General features: G+C 37.8%; 1 protein-coding gene across 4 annotated transcripts in view; it reads left to right on the top strand.

Annotated features, from left to right (window-relative positions):
* The first annotated feature begins 48 nt into the window (after window positions 1-48).
* UGGT1 (UDP-glucose glycoprotein glucosyltransferase 1) overlaps window positions 49-16,536 on the top strand; it is a 44,143-nt gene continuing 27,655 nt past the window's right edge. For 2 of the 4 annotated variants that reach the window (XM_035544417.2, XM_035544415.2), the window contains exons 1-16: window positions 49-118; window positions 207-324; window positions 1,263-1,401; window positions 2,857-2,939; window positions 3,493-3,623; window positions 4,450-4,562; window positions 5,724-5,898; window positions 6,704-6,800; window positions 8,508-8,586; window positions 8,794-8,894; window positions 9,706-9,805; window positions 10,924-10,984; window positions 13,987-14,078; window positions 14,744-14,894; window positions 15,178-15,297; window positions 16,086-16,171. In XM_035544417.2, coding sequence (XP_035400310.1) covers window positions 1,277-1,401; window positions 2,857-2,939; window positions 3,493-3,623; window positions 4,450-4,562; window positions 5,724-5,898; window positions 6,704-6,800; window positions 8,508-8,586; window positions 8,794-8,894; window positions 9,706-9,805; window positions 10,924-10,984; window positions 13,987-14,078; window positions 14,744-14,894; window positions 15,178-15,297; window positions 16,086-16,171 — 1,514 coding nt within the window. In that variant the 5' untranslated portion in view covers window positions 49-118; window positions 207-324; window positions 1,263-1,276. Of the gene's footprint in view, window positions 119-206; window positions 339-1,262; window positions 1,402-2,856; window positions 2,940-3,492; window positions 3,624-4,449; window positions 4,563-5,723; window positions 5,899-6,703; window positions 6,801-8,507; window positions 8,587-8,793; window positions 8,895-9,705; window positions 9,806-10,923; window positions 10,985-13,986; window positions 14,079-14,743; window positions 14,895-15,177; window positions 15,298-16,085; window positions 16,172-16,536 lie in introns of all 4 variants that reach the window. The other 2 variants (XM_035544414.2, XM_035544416.2) reach the window with 2 other exon arrangements.

Genomic DNA, 16,536 nt, shown 5'->3' with positions numbered 1-16,536 from the left:
GCCCCGCGCCCCGACATGGCGGCACGGCCGCGCTCCGGCCCCGCCCGGCCGGCACCGGAAGCGCCGTGCCCGGAAGCGGCGGCGGCGGCGCGGGGCGGAGGGGCGGCGGCGGCGGCAGGTGCGGGCCCGAGGGCACCGCGCGGCGGGGCGGGGCGGGGGGAGGGGAGGTGTAATTGTTACCGTCTGATTCTTTGTTAATTTTTCAGCTTCTGGAGTTGGCGACGCTGAGCGCGCCGGGAGATGCCCGTTTCCTCGTTCCGCACAGACGTTGGCCGTGCCCAGCTCACCCTGCGGGGCTGACTCGGGAGCCTTCGCCTCGCCCAGGTCTCCTGGCGCCGGTTGGTGCCAGCCGGGGTGTCTGTGCGGGTGTAAAGCGGGACGTTACCTTCCATAAAGCGAGCACTGGGCTGTTTTGCCACCTCATTCGAAGTGCTCGCTGTTTGCGGAGCCCCCAGCACGGGAAGGATGTGGGGCTGGTAGAGCGGGTCCGGAGGAGGGCCACAAGACGATCGAGGGCCGGAGCATCTCTCCTGGGAAGAAAGGCTGAGGGAGCTGGGGCTGCTCAGCCTCCAGAAGAGAGGGCTCTTGGGGGACCTCTTTGCAACCTCTCCGTACTTGAAGGGGCCTCGTAAAAAGGATGAAGAGCAACTCTTTGCTCAGTCAGATATTGACAGGATGAGGGGGAATGGCTTTAAACTGAAAGGGGGGAGACTTAAATTAGAGGTTAGGAGGAAATTCTTCACTCAGAGAGTGGCGAGACACTGGCACAGGTTGCCCAGAGAGGTTGTGGGTGCCCCATCCCTGGAGGTGTTCAAGGCCAGGTTAGGTGAGGCCGTGAGCAACCTGGTCTAGTGGGTGGCATCCCTGCCTATGGTAGGGGGGTTGGAACTAGATGATCTTTGAGGTCCCTTCCAACCCAGGGCGTTCTATGATTGTAGTATATTTTCTTAAAGCGAGTAGTATATGGCGTGTGTGTCCCAGAACAGAAGCGAGTTTATCTGAACGCACAAATATACAGGAAGCTGAAATCGGCTTAGCTTCAATTATGGCTTAGGGGTCAGATTTTTAAAATCTTTGCCTCTTTTCATGTTTTCAATAGTATATTTGATTTTTGTTAGCCCGGGTAGGACTGTGATTATTTAACTGATTTATTACATGACACAGGCCACTGAATCTTAAAATGCCTTAATGTACTTGGATACGTGGGATTCTCTTACAAAAAGAGACAAGGCAAATCTAACTTTTTTCTTCATCTTTTCTAGGCTTCCCCTATAAAATGGGAATACTTGTTGCAATTCTTGGTGTCTGGTTCAGCTCTTCACTTGTAAAAGGAGGTTCTAAGGCTGTGACAACATCTCTAACTACAAAGTGGTCTTCAACTCCTCTGTTACTTGAAACGAGGTAAATGCATTGTGATTTTCATTTGCAAATCAGAATATGCTTAGAGGATAAAATAATCTAATCTAAATGTTTTTAAAAACTGTAAACTACTTTTTTAGTGTTTACCGTGAGATTATTATGTGATGTATCAGCTTAGTTATAAGCACTAACATCAGGTGGCTAACTCTGCAGTATGCCACAGAGGGCTTTGCTTCTGTTTCACGTGACGCAGACCTGCTGCTGTGTTCCCATGACTGTATAATGGCAACACTCCTATATGTCAGCTCTTGAGCAGTAGTCAGAAAAATCCCATTTGCTCCTACCTGAGTACCTTTACATACCCTGGTGTTCCCAGGGAGTTGCTGCATTTGGGGCAGCAATTTTCGTATGAAAACACTTGGACTCTGATGGGCTTCATTTAAATGGGCATGGCTCTGTGTGACAAGATAGGGGTGTCTGAGGCGAAATTATTTTTCTGTAACCTTCTCTATAGAAATTCTGTTTGAAGACTGAAGAATGCTCAAGCAACACAGTACAAAGCTCAGGTGTTAATACCAGGATTTAAAGACCCTGATAACGTCAAACCCTCTGCTGAGGAAAACTTAGAGGGACTTGCAGGAAAGCTCTCCCTAGAAGGCTATGAAATAGTAAGCAGTAATAATGTGCCAAAGACTTCATTTGTGACCTAACCATTAGGAAAGACTTTGGGTAGGATTGTTCATCTGAGCTGAACTCCAGAATGATAGAGCACTGCAGTGCCGAGTTACTTCTGGAGCTTGATTTACTAAGCCCACCACTGTGGTTCATCGCTTAAATTAATGTCTGTCACGTTAAGTTAGAACGTCTTGAAACGAAAACACAAGCTACTGTGGCAGCTAGTGGGCTCCAAAGCTTGTGTTATAACATCCTTTAGCGTATGAAGCACATTACAAGTTTAGACTTGATAAAGTATTTGTTGTTAGCAAAGTTGAGAGAACTATTTTGCTGTCTAACACTCTATACCTACATAATCATATACTTAATATATGGGGAATTATGTCACGGTCTGAAGCTGTGACTTCTCTTTTTGCTCATTTAAAAAAAAAAAAAACAACTACTGGCTTTAGATGTTTCTAATGAACTATAGGTTATTACAACAAAGTAAGCAAAAAATGTATGTTTCTTGTAAAAGATAGCTAGCAAAGAAACACATGAAGGAGGAAAGCTGCCAGAATGTACGCCGCTGCTAGCGGGCCTTGAGAGTTTAATAGGTGCTTTGCAAGGTTCTTTCATGTAGTATGTGTTTGTCCTGGCCTGCACCTACTAATTGCTTTGGTATTGTTTGTTTTTCCTGGTCTGCTTTTTCTAGTAACATACGCTTTTCTGATATGGGTAAACATACAGTAGGAGCTAACTTTCTGTAAAGCTGTACAACGTATTAGTATTGTAACTTGGAGAAAACTTAAAGACCTAGTTATCTCCTCTCTTCTTGTTCAGTGAATTTTTATCAGAAGAAGGTCAAGAAAAATTCTGGAACTTTGTTGAAGCCAGTCAAAATATTAAGACACCTGAACATGACGGTAAGCTTTCATAATGTTTTTCTTGAACGATGACTGGAAATTGGGACAGTTGAAAAATAAACCAAAATGTTTTGTCTTCCATTGCATAGCATTATAAAAGTCCAATCAGGACTGATTTCAGTAATGTTTTTACTGTGAAAGTGCCCAAGGCTATTGGATATCCATTTGGGAAAAGCAGTAGCCAACAAGCCTGAAATGTGTTTTACTCACTAGTTTGTCTCAGCATTAGGCATAAAACATTATTAATATTTTTTGTGTGTGTTTCTGTTTCTAAACTGAAATTACATAGGAGTTCTTTACTGTTTCCCTCCTCCCCAAGTCTGTTTGCGTACTTAAGAATCTGTGTGTGTCCATGTTTTCTCGTGCATCTCTGCTGAAGTCAGCTCTCTTCCATCTGTTGAACTGGTTGTAATGAAAATTGAGGAAGAGTCAAATGCATGTTTACAATTAGTGTCATGGGTTTCTGTTAGTATAAATCACAAGTAAGATGAAAAGCCCCTCTTCAATGGGAATATGGTATAGAAAGATGACCGCTTGTATTCTGACTTTGCAGGTACCAATTATACTTCTTACCACGGAATGCTGAAAGTAGCCTGCCAGAGTTTGTCACCTTTGCAGCAGAATTTGTTGAAATTTTCCTTGTCTTTACGCTCTTATTCTGCAACGGTTCAAGCTTTTCAACAGGTTAGTGCAGCACAGGGGAAATCCTCAAATGTTTTGCAGAGCATTGTGTGAGGCCCAGGAAGGAGGTATCTGTGTTACAAAACATTTCAGAATATCAAAAATCCTGAACTGACAGGTGCTTCATACACTGGAGCTAAGGTTTCGTAGGTATATGCTGGTTTCATCGTGTGCCAAATCTGAGTCCATCTGTATACAGTAGACTAAAGAACTGGGATTTTGAAATGTTTGTATATCTTTGGTACCCTCTGCACTAACAAATGTGTGAAGATTTTTATGAGGAAAATCTTTACAGCTCTGCTGATGCTTATGGTGCTAGTGATGTTCCCATTATTCAGTTTTACTTAAAGATAGTAACCCATGAATATGTGGTTCGAACTTTTAGAACCACTGACTGATGGTTATACCGGTATTCCTTTTTAAACTTGGTGTCACACAGTTCACTGCGAGTTGTCTCCTCGTATTATGCTTCATTGGAGTAATGTTAGAAGACATCTTCCTTTCTCATCTTGAATCATTTTATTGTTTGCTGTTTAACAAATACAGTGGTTTCTGATATGTAACGCAAAAAAAATCAAAAAAAAACCCAAACACACCACAATTGCAAACCTCACATTTTGTACCTGAAACTATTATTACAGCTAATGGGCTGGAAAAAATACTTATAAAAAGTTAGGACTTAATTATCAGTTTTGTGATTTTTACCTTGTCTTTAAATTACACAATAAATGGGGAGGACGACCAGTTGTTACAGAGTTATGCTGTTAACACTTTCACTTGTTCTAAGGGCAAACATTCAACGTACTTTATTGCAAATATTTTAATACAGATAGCAACAGATGAACCTCCACCAAAGGGCTGTACCTTATTTTTTGCTGTGCATGGGGAGAAGACATGTGAGTTTGAATCTCTCGGAAAGCTTTTACAGACAGCTTCAGAAAGGTATTGCTTAATTTCCAAATGTAAAATTGTCTCTTAACTTAATCTAGATAGACTCACTGCTGTAAAGAGACTGTAATAAACTGGTAGTTCTGGTAGTTTATACCATTGTCGGTTTTGATTTATCCTTTCCATTTCTTGCGCAGAAGTGGCAGTCTCTTAGTTCTTGCTAATCAAGGTGGAATTGGCATTTTCTGGTCCCTTTCTCTTTCATATGTTGTTAGGAGGAAGAATGCTGAGAAAGTGCTTGGACAAATTGGAAACAATTTGTTGAAGGACAGTAACAATTCTCAGAAATGTGTAAAGTCTTCAGAATGCAGGGAGAACAGAAAGATCTGGGCTGCATTTTAAAACGATAGTTAATCCATTCATAAAATTATCTCTATTAAAGCATGCATAGTATTTTTCCCCTATATAATTTTCTCAGTGTTAACAAAAATGAAAACTATTACCATGCAATATATTTCAAATTCAGATTTCTTTACAAGATGAAGAAAAAAAAATTGAATGTAACTTTTAGTAACAAAAATAAACTGTGAAATATAATTCCTCCTAAAAAAAAGGTCTTTGTGGTTTGTCGTCATAGTAATCTTGCTAGTTCTGTTTTTGCAAAAATAAGTTATTTTTGTTAATATGCAGACATATTGCATCAATAGATCATATGCTGTTACGCTGACTCACTGGGAATATTTTAAATACTTCATTGTTTCTTAAATGTGATTTTTTGAAAATTTGAAAAATTTTGAATAAATTTTTGAATTTGAAAATAGTCTTCTCATTCACTTTCTTATTTGTATACTCAGCCAAGGACAGGGTCCCCATGATTTTGAGTTCATAGAATGTTTGCTGTGTTAGCCTTTTATTTCTATACAGAACTTCTGAATCAAAAAAGAAAATTTAAAGAAGTAGTTACCATTTTTAAAAAAAGTATTATATTAGGTTAAAAATAGCACCTAGCTACTTGTTGTATTTTCATGTCTGTTTTTAATGAAGCTTTATCAACATGCATCAAGTGCTGTCAACTGTGATAATACGTGGGAGTAACTTGACGTGTTCAGTGAAGACAGAAACAGCGATTAAACATGAGAAACAGAAATGATGAATCTTGCACTGAGTAAGGACACAGTATGAATCACACTGATAATTTTCAATGTTTACTCTTAGGCCAAAGCCATTTTTGTTCAAAGGGGACCACAGGTACCCAGCGTCAAATCCTGAAAGTCCCATCGTCATACTTTATGCCGAGATTGGCACAGAGGAGTTCTACAGATTCCATAAGCTGCTTGTTTTAAAGGCTGAGGCAGGAGAAATCACTTACATCCTCAGACACTATATTGCCGTAAGTATATTTGCATAGTAAAAGTTTGATTCCTTTAAAATTACATTTGCATAATGCATTGCTGCTTGATCATAATTTGGAATACTCACAGATTATTATATTATTGCATGTAGCTGAGGACTGCAGACTACTTAACATCTCCTGATTGTTTAAGTAAGAGAATCATTTGGTTTTACAAATGCAGATAAATTACAGAGTTTAACCTAGAAAAATGTTGCTCTAGCAAATAATAGATATTTCCACAGTCAGGCCACTCGAGTTGCAGAGATTAACCTTAGGGTCCACTTTTCAAGTGAAAGGCCATTTTGTTACAGAACCACTTACCAGTCCTAGTGCAATTCGTCCCATTTTCCATCTCCCTCCCCTAACCACTGGATTGATATTTAACTCTACATTTTAAAAGCTCTGAGACTTTTATTTGACTTCTTTCTGAATATTGTTTAATGGTGCTAAAACCTTCAGTAGAGCAGCTAGTAGCCAGACTTGAATGCGAAAAAAAAAAAAGTCACTTCTAGTGACATCAGATAAAATAATCATACATTGCATACACCACTTCCCTTTTTAAAAGTAATTTGTCTATCCTTGTCGTTGTGCAGTAGGTCTTGGTACAGTTGTGTTAGTACAGTACAGTACTGGAGAATCACTTGTATTTGTTTCTCACTTGCAGTTAGGGTCTGAATTGTGTTACCAGTTGGGTTTAAAATGGGTACAAGCTTGGAATTTCTTAGCTTTGGGAAATGGCAGCTTTTAATTTGTAGATCAAAACAAAGAGTGGCAATGTTGTACTGTTTGCTTTTCCTTACAGAATCCCAGTAAAGAAAAAGTATACCTCTCTGGCTATGGTGTGGAACTGGCTATTAAAAGTACAGAATACAAGGCCAAGGATGATACACAGGTGAAAGGTGAATTCTTATTTTAACTACTTTAATGTGAGCATTTTAATTTTACAGGGATATATTTATGTATATATATATAGATAGATATATATTATTTATAATGTATATGGGATTTGTATATATATATTCATGTTTACAGGGATATTTATATATATGAGTATATATAAGACTGTCTGAATTGCAGATACTCGTCCTTCTGATCTGAAATCACGAAAATCACTGTCCTCTCTCTTTTGGGGATTACATTCTTTGAATCGTTTATTCGCTAAGGCACTCGTTTTCCTTATTTGTGAAATGCTGGGCAGAACGGTGCCGCAGCACTGCACTAGATCTTATGGCGCTATTAATACAACTAATTTTTCACCAGATAACCAGATTTCTTTGCAGATGTACTGTCCTTCACTTCCCCTACTTCTAGTTCCCTTAGCTTATCCATCCTCAGAGCAGAATGTTTCCTGTTGTTCTTTGGAAAAACAGAATGCTCTGCAGGTTTTTCTGCTTTTGCTGTTCTGTTTTTCAAACTCATGCATCTGCCAAAACTATTTTATTGTGTATCTATATACAGATGAATATGTATACACACACCCACAAAGGTAAACAGAATTGTCTGCTTTTACTTATGACTTCGTTTAAAAAAAAAAAAACAACTTTTTTTTTTTAGTTAAAGATAACAGCTGTGAAGAACAGAACTTAGATTTTGAACTGAGTTTTGCAGTTTATCCAGCTTCTAGATACAGATCTAAACTCTGACTTAAAATATCTTGCTATGGTCTAGAGTATTGACAAAAAAAACTATTGGTCTTTATTTTTAGAAAGATTTAATTTTGAGAGGAACAAGCGTACTAAAGCAGGTGATTCAACTTATGATTTTTGTTACTAGTGTTTAAATTTCCATTAATACCATATCAAGAAGTCATGCAAAAGTGCTGATATTGCTTGTAAAATAGGAAGTTGGAAGCCTTTGTCTCCAAGTGTGCGTGTGGAAGTAATTCTGGGGAAAAGTTTATCTGAAAGCTTGTAAAGTTTCGCACTGATATCAATGCAGTGATTAAAAAATGCTTTAGAAAATAGACAAACCATGTGGATAAGCTGCAGATTAGAGGTGTATGGTTTTCATCAAATTCCTGTCTGATTCTGGTCAGTCTCTTATGCGTGCCCGTGCCGTTTCTGCCTGTCCATAAGCAAGCACTCATCCAAAAGGTTGGGACCTTTGATTAGACTTGAGAATGAAACTTCCAGATTGGAGCTGGTTTGTGTCCAGCTAGTTAGGAGATTGTGCGAGTCTTTTGCACAGATCTCTTTTTGTTATTTAAGCCCAGAATTGGACTTTACTCAGATACTGGTTTTTATCCTGTATTTTGGGGCTAAAATCAGGATTATGCTCCTGATAGGAGTTTTTCACTTACTCTGCAAAGCTTGCATGTCATGAAAGCTCCTAGGCCCCAGTGATTTCTTCTGCAGTGCTGAAGTCTCTGAGATTTCCGTTCAGCTTAAGCTTTTGTTTCTAAACAATCCGACTGGGTTTTATTTCAGCTGTTGTAGTCTTCATTTGTACAGTTAGTGTGTCCTGGATACAGGTTCCAAAGTGAACCTGAAACTTGCCTTTTTTCCTCTCCTCAGTTACTGCAGTATCATTTTTGTTGAACTTACCAAAATAGGCATGAAAACTATTTCTGAATAGTTTGGTAGTGTTTTCCTTCTCTGTGTTTATAGGCACAGATGTGAATGCTACAGTAATAGATGAAAATGACCCCATCGATGAAGTGCAAGGATTTCTTTTTGGGAAATTGAGGTAAAACTCCATTGTAAATTGTTACTCTTTGTCACATTAAAGAACTCGATGCAGAGGTGCCAATCTTCTGCTTTGTTACTGTTTTTTAAATGTCTGGGTTATCCATGTGTGTTAGCTGCGTACTTCTTCATATGTTAGTTTCTTCAAATTAGTAGCAGACTTGCTTACAGTAAACCCCAGAATTGCTTTACCCTTATTCCCTTTTAGGCAGTTGTATCCTGAACTGATGGAAGAGCTGAAAGAACTTAGAAAACACCTTGTGGAGAGTACCAATGAAATGGCACCTTTGAAAGTATGGCAGTTACAAGGTAATCTGTATGAACAGCTTCAATACAGCATTGCAAAAACTTAATGTAAACCTATCTTCCCATGCTCTATAAAAATGAGGCCGGTAGTGGCTGCACGCAGTTCAGAGCGCTTGACTGTAAATTCCTGCACTGGAAACAACCAGCTTTCTAAAGCTTCTTTACAGAGTCCTGTTGAAATACCTTTTGAAAGATTATTTCACAGGACTTCTGAAGTGAGGTTTTCTTTCTATATCGTGAAGAATAGAAAGCCACTTGTTCTTAAACTGACTAAATGTAGAATAGCAAAGGAAATGTAGAGTTTCCACAATCACATCCTTGGTGTGGAAAGCTGAGACTTCTCAAGACCAAAAGAAATCTATTTCAAGTGTCTCTGCATGCAGCTGTGACCTATTTCCTTGCAAATCATCAGTAGAAGTCTCTGGAAGGGTTTTTCATCCTCTGAAAAAAACTAATAGGAAATACTGAACATGTGTTGTAGCCACAGTGGATCTACCTAAATTCAATCAAGTGGTATTTGTATTTCTAGCTTGTGAAATAATTCCCTAGGCCCCTTCTGAAGGGTAGATCCTCTTACCCAGACCAAAAAAGAAGTGATGGTCTAGTCTCATTGAAACGACCTGTAGGTGGTATTGGTTCATACTGAAAGGATTATTTCAAGGCAAGTAATAGAAGGGAAGAAGACAAAAGAAGGTACCTAAAGGTGCAGATGGAAAAGAAATTTTTTTATGTAACTAATGAGCAAAAGAGTTGAAAGCCAAAATTAAGATGACTGCAATTGCATGTTTACATTTTATTGTTGTTTCACCTGTAGATTTAAGTTTTCAAACTGCTGCACGCATTTTGACTGCTCCCCCTGTGGATGCTTTGATGGTCATGAAAGATCTCAGTCAGAACTTTCCTACAAAGGCCAGGTAATTCCAATAATGAATACTTAGAAAGTTTTTTTTCCTGTCGTTTTTCTCAGCAGAACATGAGACGGGCAACAGTGGTTGGGTTAATGTCTGCATTTCTATTTAGCTGAAAGCAAACACCGGAGAAGGTTTATGCAGAAAAGTTCTTCCGCTTATGGTTACAGTGAGGATCTTACAGTGTTTCTCTTTGGCAGTTGGTGTGGAGTAGTACAAAATTTAGCAGAATTAACTGAGCTGCTGGTGTGAAATGCTACCTTTTGTATTGAGTCCTCAAGAATTTATTGGACAGGATTCCCATTTGGTGTCTTAAGCTTAACCTTTTCACTGGATCCCACTCTTTTGGGATCCACTTCAGCAGACAGCCCAGTCAACCTTGTGTCAGATGTTGATGTGCAATCCCACCGTTCTTTGCACTTTGTCAATTTCTTGAAATTAATTTGAATACTCTCAAGTAATTCAGTCATAATCTGGCCTGCCCAACCAGTGAAGAAATATAGATTCCTTTTGATAGATTTCATGACCTGGGTTGTAAAAATGATGACATAGGGGCTACTTTTTTGAGTAGATGCAGATGTACTTGAGTGTAAAAAGAAACTGAGTTCTGGTCTCATCCCCAGTGATGGATGTTATAATTGTACTGTTTATAACTTCTTAAGGTATGCATTGTCCTGTCACCTAGTTTCTGGTCATATTTGTGAGCTGAACTTGCCCATTCTGTGACGGTGCAATCTCTAGATCCAATGTAAGGAAAGGAATGGGAGCCCACAATAAAAAGTGAAATCCCCATACTTCGTGCTGTCAGATTCCACCTCTACCTTTCTGGAAGCTGCCCACTTTTATTATGGGATTAATATGAAACTAGACACTGAGAGTCAAAAGCTTGTCTTTCCTGGTGCAGTTGGCATGTGAATAATGGTTTTATGTTCTCTTGAATTTTATATATATATAAAACAGGAAAAAACACTTGATACCACAAAGTGCAAGTTCTTCTGATTGTAGCTCTGTATATTAGAATACTAAATATACTTAAGGTACAAAAAGTGGGATAATTAGATATCTAATCTATCCATTAGATGAGCAGAAAGGTGATTCACAGAATCATGTTTTTATTTCTGCAGAGCCATAACAAAAACAGTTGTTTCCTCCGAACTTAGAGCGGAAATTGAAGAGAACCAAAAGGTAATGCTTCCAGAAAGTAATGTAGTGCTTTCACGCTTATATTTTAGTATAAATTCAAGCTTTGAAAATAGTAATTTATTAAAAATTTCACAGTTTGCTCCAAATGTTGACACACTGTCTTCACACACAACTTTGTCTTAGTATGCATTTGGGAAGCAAAGAAGGGGCTCAATTTTTCAAACATGGGTTAAAAACATAATTTAGGTTGTTTACTCAGATATGAAAATGCTGGTAAAAAAATTCTTCGAGTAGGATCAAGAATATGTTGAGGAAAGATGGTATGGGGATTTTGTTCTTAGAGCTGCCCCTATAATAGTTGTTCACAGTAGTCAAGTGCTCTGACAGTTATTTGGCAAGCACTTTTTAATGTATATGAAAGTGACATTCTGAACTTAGAATCTGTTGACTGTATTTATTTACCATTACAAAATGAACTTCAAATACAATGAAGGTACTATACTCTTAACCAGGGGGGAAAATGTTCCATTTGTTTTCTGAAAACATATGGCTTAGGTGTTAGGATATCCATGTAGACAGTCTTAATCTTATAATCGGGACAGGACTGCATCAGTAATGAAGTAGAAATTATGATGTCTGTCACATTAGTGCTTGCTTCTTCTGCAACCACCCAAGTATGATGCCCTTGTAGTGATGGCTTGTTAGCTCAAGCTGTTAATATGGTTAATAAGTTTCTTGTAGAACTGTCTCTGCTGTTCTTTCAAGTCTCTGACTTTTATATTTGCTTGAACAGTACAACAGATATGTAAAATCTGAATGTCACAGCACTGCTCATTCTGGTTCATAGTTAAAAAGAGGTTTACACTGATTTCAAGTTAGTGATTGTTAGTTTTGATTGTGTCTTGAACTTCTCAAAAGCAACTGGATATTAAGTGTGGGCACTTTTTAGTGAAAATTATTAGTGAAAAGGTAGTTACATTTTTGGATTATTTTAAAACATCTGAGCTGAATGGAATGTAGCTTGTTAGAAAGCTATTGCTTTAAAAGTATTAAGCACGTTTTAATAGGTTTTGAGGATGCAGAAGAAATTTATTTTTCATCACCCAGTTTGAGATGGTGCTTAGATATCTGAATTGATCAGTGTTTACAAGGAAACAGTATAACAAACATGAAAACTTCTGTCTTAAAATGATCCACACTATTTGGAGGAAATAGTCCTAATGCTGTTGTTTTAAGAGTGAAAATAATAAAGGAATAAAAATTTAAGTTATCTAAATAAGTCTACATGTGTTTTGAAATGAAAACAAATGTTGTGAGGGATCTGTGGAGGTCATTGATTAATGTTTCAACAGCTCTTGTTTATTTGGCATTAGCAAAGCACTGAAAAAATAATAAACACTAGGAAATCTTGTACAGCACAATTAAATATGGTAGTGCAGTCTGGATAGAATACAAAATACAAGTTTAAGATGGTAATAGAAACAAAGCCAAACAATAGATTTTGGTATATTATCTGTGCTGCTATAAAATGTAGACAGTTATGTCTTTGTTTAAAATCTGATCAATGATATTTCGCTAGTCTCATAGTAAATGCAAAGTTACCTGGAAGCTACTTACCAGTCCCCTGAGATTCCTGTTCTGAAAGAGAAATCCCTTGTTGTTCAATAGCGATAAAATGAGAAAAGAAGGGATGCGGTTTGACACTGTCGTCTGGTGTGGTTCTGGAAGGGACAAAGTATAGAATGTAAGTGCAAGTTAAAGCTACCTGGCGGCTTTTCTGTTTTGTGCTAGATCAGATTGGTCCTCAGGTAACCCCCCATGGTTTGGTGGATGCGGTTTCATTCCAAATACGTCTAGGTTACCAGATCCAGATCTGGCTAGATCTAACCCTGCCCTTTAAAGCTATTCTTTGCATGACTGTCGGTTTGTGTGGATATTACCTGGTAGTAAAGTTCACTGCCTTCAGTAAGTTATAGTTTAGTGTATAATTATTCACAAAGGTATAATTTAACACTGCATGTACTCAGCTCTTCTCTGGGAGATTTTATTATTTAGTAAAATATTTAAATTCTTCCAGACTAGATGCTTCTTTCTTATTCTTGGTACTTTATTTGGTACTTTGCTATTCTTCCATTCGCTTTGCTCTTCTTCTTCATGATATTAGGCTTTTTAATGTCCAAATACTGTGTTTCTCCTTCAGTGTTCATTGTGTCTCTTAAGGGAATTTTATAACTGATACTGCATGGCAAGAGGTACTGGAAGGCAGCAATGACACTTCTAAGTTTAAAAAAATAATACTTTTTTTTTGCTAGAGTTGTGAACTTTGCTTCGGGAGGACTGTATTTTATTTACCTCTTCTGGTACAAAGTTGTTCTCTGTGATGGTTCCTCAACTCTGCAACAAATATCCACTCAATTGGGGTACTGCTTAGAGGTACTTGGAAGAAATTCCGATGTATTGATAAGAGTTTTCTGTTTGTGGGATGCCTGATCTTTGGGAGATCAGACTACAGCGACAGCTCATCTGCTTTTCATTGATGACATATCCACTAGCTCATGACTTAGTTGGTACCTTAAACACAGTAGCTAGTTCTCATGAGTACCATTCAATATCCAGCATGTAAACATCTGCTTTGCTCAAAACTGAGCTTTAAAAAGCTAAGATAGTTAGCTGGATGCTATTTGTCAATCCACTTTGTGGGCTTTCAGCTAAAAAAATACTAAATGACATCTCCCAAGCACTTCTAATGATGTAATCTGATTTACTTTTAAAAATCTACTCAGGAACTTTCCAAATCTGCTAGTGAGTCATGTAGAAACAAATAGAAGTTTCATTTATGTGTCTATGCTCTAGATAGCTTCATTTGCGTCTTCTTCTGGTATGAGTGTGTGCACAAAGTCAATAAAGACTGTAGTTGGGAAGTAATATAATGCAGTTTGGAATAATAATGGAGATAAAATCCACAGTTTTGACGCACTGAACTCTAGTAACATTTATTCTGTGCACAGCGTTCTTCTAATGCCCTTCTTTCTACTTTCTTTCAGTATTTCAAAGGAACATTAGGATTACAACCGGGAGATTCTGCTCTGTTCATCAATGGACTACTTATTGATTTAGACACTCAAGACATATTTAGGTAGGAATGTTTTCTTCAGAAAAATTGTATCATATTTAGAATCTTGTATACTGCTTGTGCATGGGTAGTAAAGTCGTTCAGACAGTTTTGAATTTTCTTCAAAATGTCTGCATATTTAGGTTAGGTTTAAAAGTTAACTGCTAGAAAATGCAAATCATGTTTCCTTCTATTATGCAAACAAGTTTGTTTTACAAAAATGTTGATAAGAAAAGTGCAATACCCAAGAATATCAGAATGGGAAGTCACCTTTATATTGTTGTTGTGATACGTCCTGTGAACAAGTAAGATTTTGTGTTCCAGGGACCATCTTCATATTTTATTCTGAAGATAGTAGACTATTTGATTCTCAAAGAATAAGTCCCTGTACATTCTTCATCTGAAAACCACCCTATATTTTTGTCAAGATCTGTTTCAATAGTATGGAGTTGAAATTACATATGTGTCTCATGCTTTACTTATCTTTATTTAATGTAGTTTTTCCTAGAAATATAATTGAGTGGCTTTAAGTTGTCTCATGTTCCTTGGGACAGTTACAAATAGGTGAAAAATAACCAAGTCTGCTGTACCTCTGCACTACTAATTATACCTTTCACCTGTTACTCTTAGGATACAGCAAATTATTTGCTGCATCTTTCAAATTCATCAATTTTTTCTTTTCCTTCCAGCTTGATTGATGTACTACGCAATGAAGCCCGTGTTATGGAAGGCCTGCACAGCTTAGGAATTGAGGGTCTTTCCTTGCACAATGTTCTGAAGTTGAACATCCAGCCATCAGATTCAGATTATGCTGTGGACATCAGAAGCCCTGCTATTTCAGTGCGTGTGGTTTTTATAAAGGAAATATTTTATTTGTCATTGAGCAGTGCATTCTTAAGCTGTCAGGGGAACTTCTGTTCTTACTTTGTAATCGATTGCAGTGAAGAAAAGAGAACAACAGTATGGATAACAAATGCTGTGTTTTAAAAGTAATTAGCTCTTCTCAAAAGTTTGTTTTTATTCACATAGTACTCAATATATCATCTGATTTTAAAATATTCTAGAATCTCAGGCTTGAGCAAGAAGAACAGGCAGTCATTTAAATGCCTTTATTTTTTGTTAGTGGATCAACAATCTGGAAGTTGACAGTCGGTATAATTCCTGGCCTTACAATGTGCAAGAACTGCTGCGTCCCACATTTCCAGGGGTGATCAGACAAATCAGAAAAAACTTCCATAACTTTGTAAGTAGTATTCTGACTAGAAGTGAAATGTGTTGATGGGTGTTGTTTTTTTTTTTGTTCTTGTTGTGTTGGTTGGTTTTGTTTTGTTTTTAACATCAGGGACATTAGCTTTTGGAACTTAGTCTACATGTACTCTGGATTCTCTGCCACTTAACTATCTTGAGATCTCTCTTAAAATATTTTGTTTTACTAGAGAGCTACGACCGAGATTCAGAGGTTATTGCACATGATTCTCTGGCATTTATTAGACTGGTCATGTGTATGCCACTTACACATCCACAAATTGCTCCACTGGTGGAACAAACTATCATCTGACAAGGGAGAATTTTTATGCATTACAACTTTGTAATACCTGAAATTAGTTCATGAAATGCCTCATGTTTGTTACTTAGTATTTCCTTAATGGGGTTAAGAGCAGCTTCAGTTGTTTTAGTTAGAAAGCATTCTTGCACCAAGACTTCAAAAGATGGTCATCAGTCCTCAGCTTAATCCTGGGTGTCCTTTTAGTCTCTGGGCAAACTGGTTATATTTAGATCCAATAAAGAGTTTGTGAAATCTCTATGGTAGCTCTAGAAGGTAGATGGTAGAGGACCAGCTTGGATGGGATATTTTCAATTATGATTTTGGATTTCTTAAAGGTTTTAGGAGAAACTCTGACTTAGTGGGTCTCATCTCTCTGTCAGTGTATAAAATGGAATTGATGATAATTCTGCAACAAAATGTGAATTAAAAACAGTATCTTGACTTCTTAAGGGAATAGAAACCTTTCACTTGTAACTTATGGGCAGGTGCTGATAGTAGATCCTACTCACGAGACCACAGCAGAATTACTGAATGTGGCAGAGATGTTCTTCAGTAACCACATCCCACTGAGGTAATTACTGTATTTTTCTGCTTTTTTAATGTTTATTCTTGTGACTTTTGCAATTGTAAAGTACTTACTGCTAGAACACTTTAGAAATGTTAAGTATCTAAATATCACAGAATCACCTAGGTTGGAAGAGACCTCCAAGATCACCTAGTCTAACCTCTGACCTAACACTAACAAGTCCTCCACTAAACCATATCACTAAGCTCTACATCTAAACGTCTTTCAAAGACCTCCAGGGATGGTGACTCAACCACTTCCCTGGGCAGCCCATTCCAATGCCTAACAACCCTTTCGGTAAAGAAGTTCTTCCTAATATCCAACCTAAACCTCCCCTGGTGCAACTTCAGCCCATTCCCCCTCGTCCTGTC

Source organism: Cygnus atratus, chromosome 9, assembly GCF_013377495.2.
Source record: "Cygnus atratus isolate AKBS03 ecotype Queensland, Australia chromosome 9, CAtr_DNAZoo_HiC_assembly, whole genome shotgun sequence".
Taxonomy (NCBI): Eukaryota; Metazoa; Chordata; class Aves; order Anseriformes; family Anatidae; genus Cygnus; species Cygnus atratus.
This window is presented reverse-complemented; position numbering and strand designations above follow the sequence as displayed.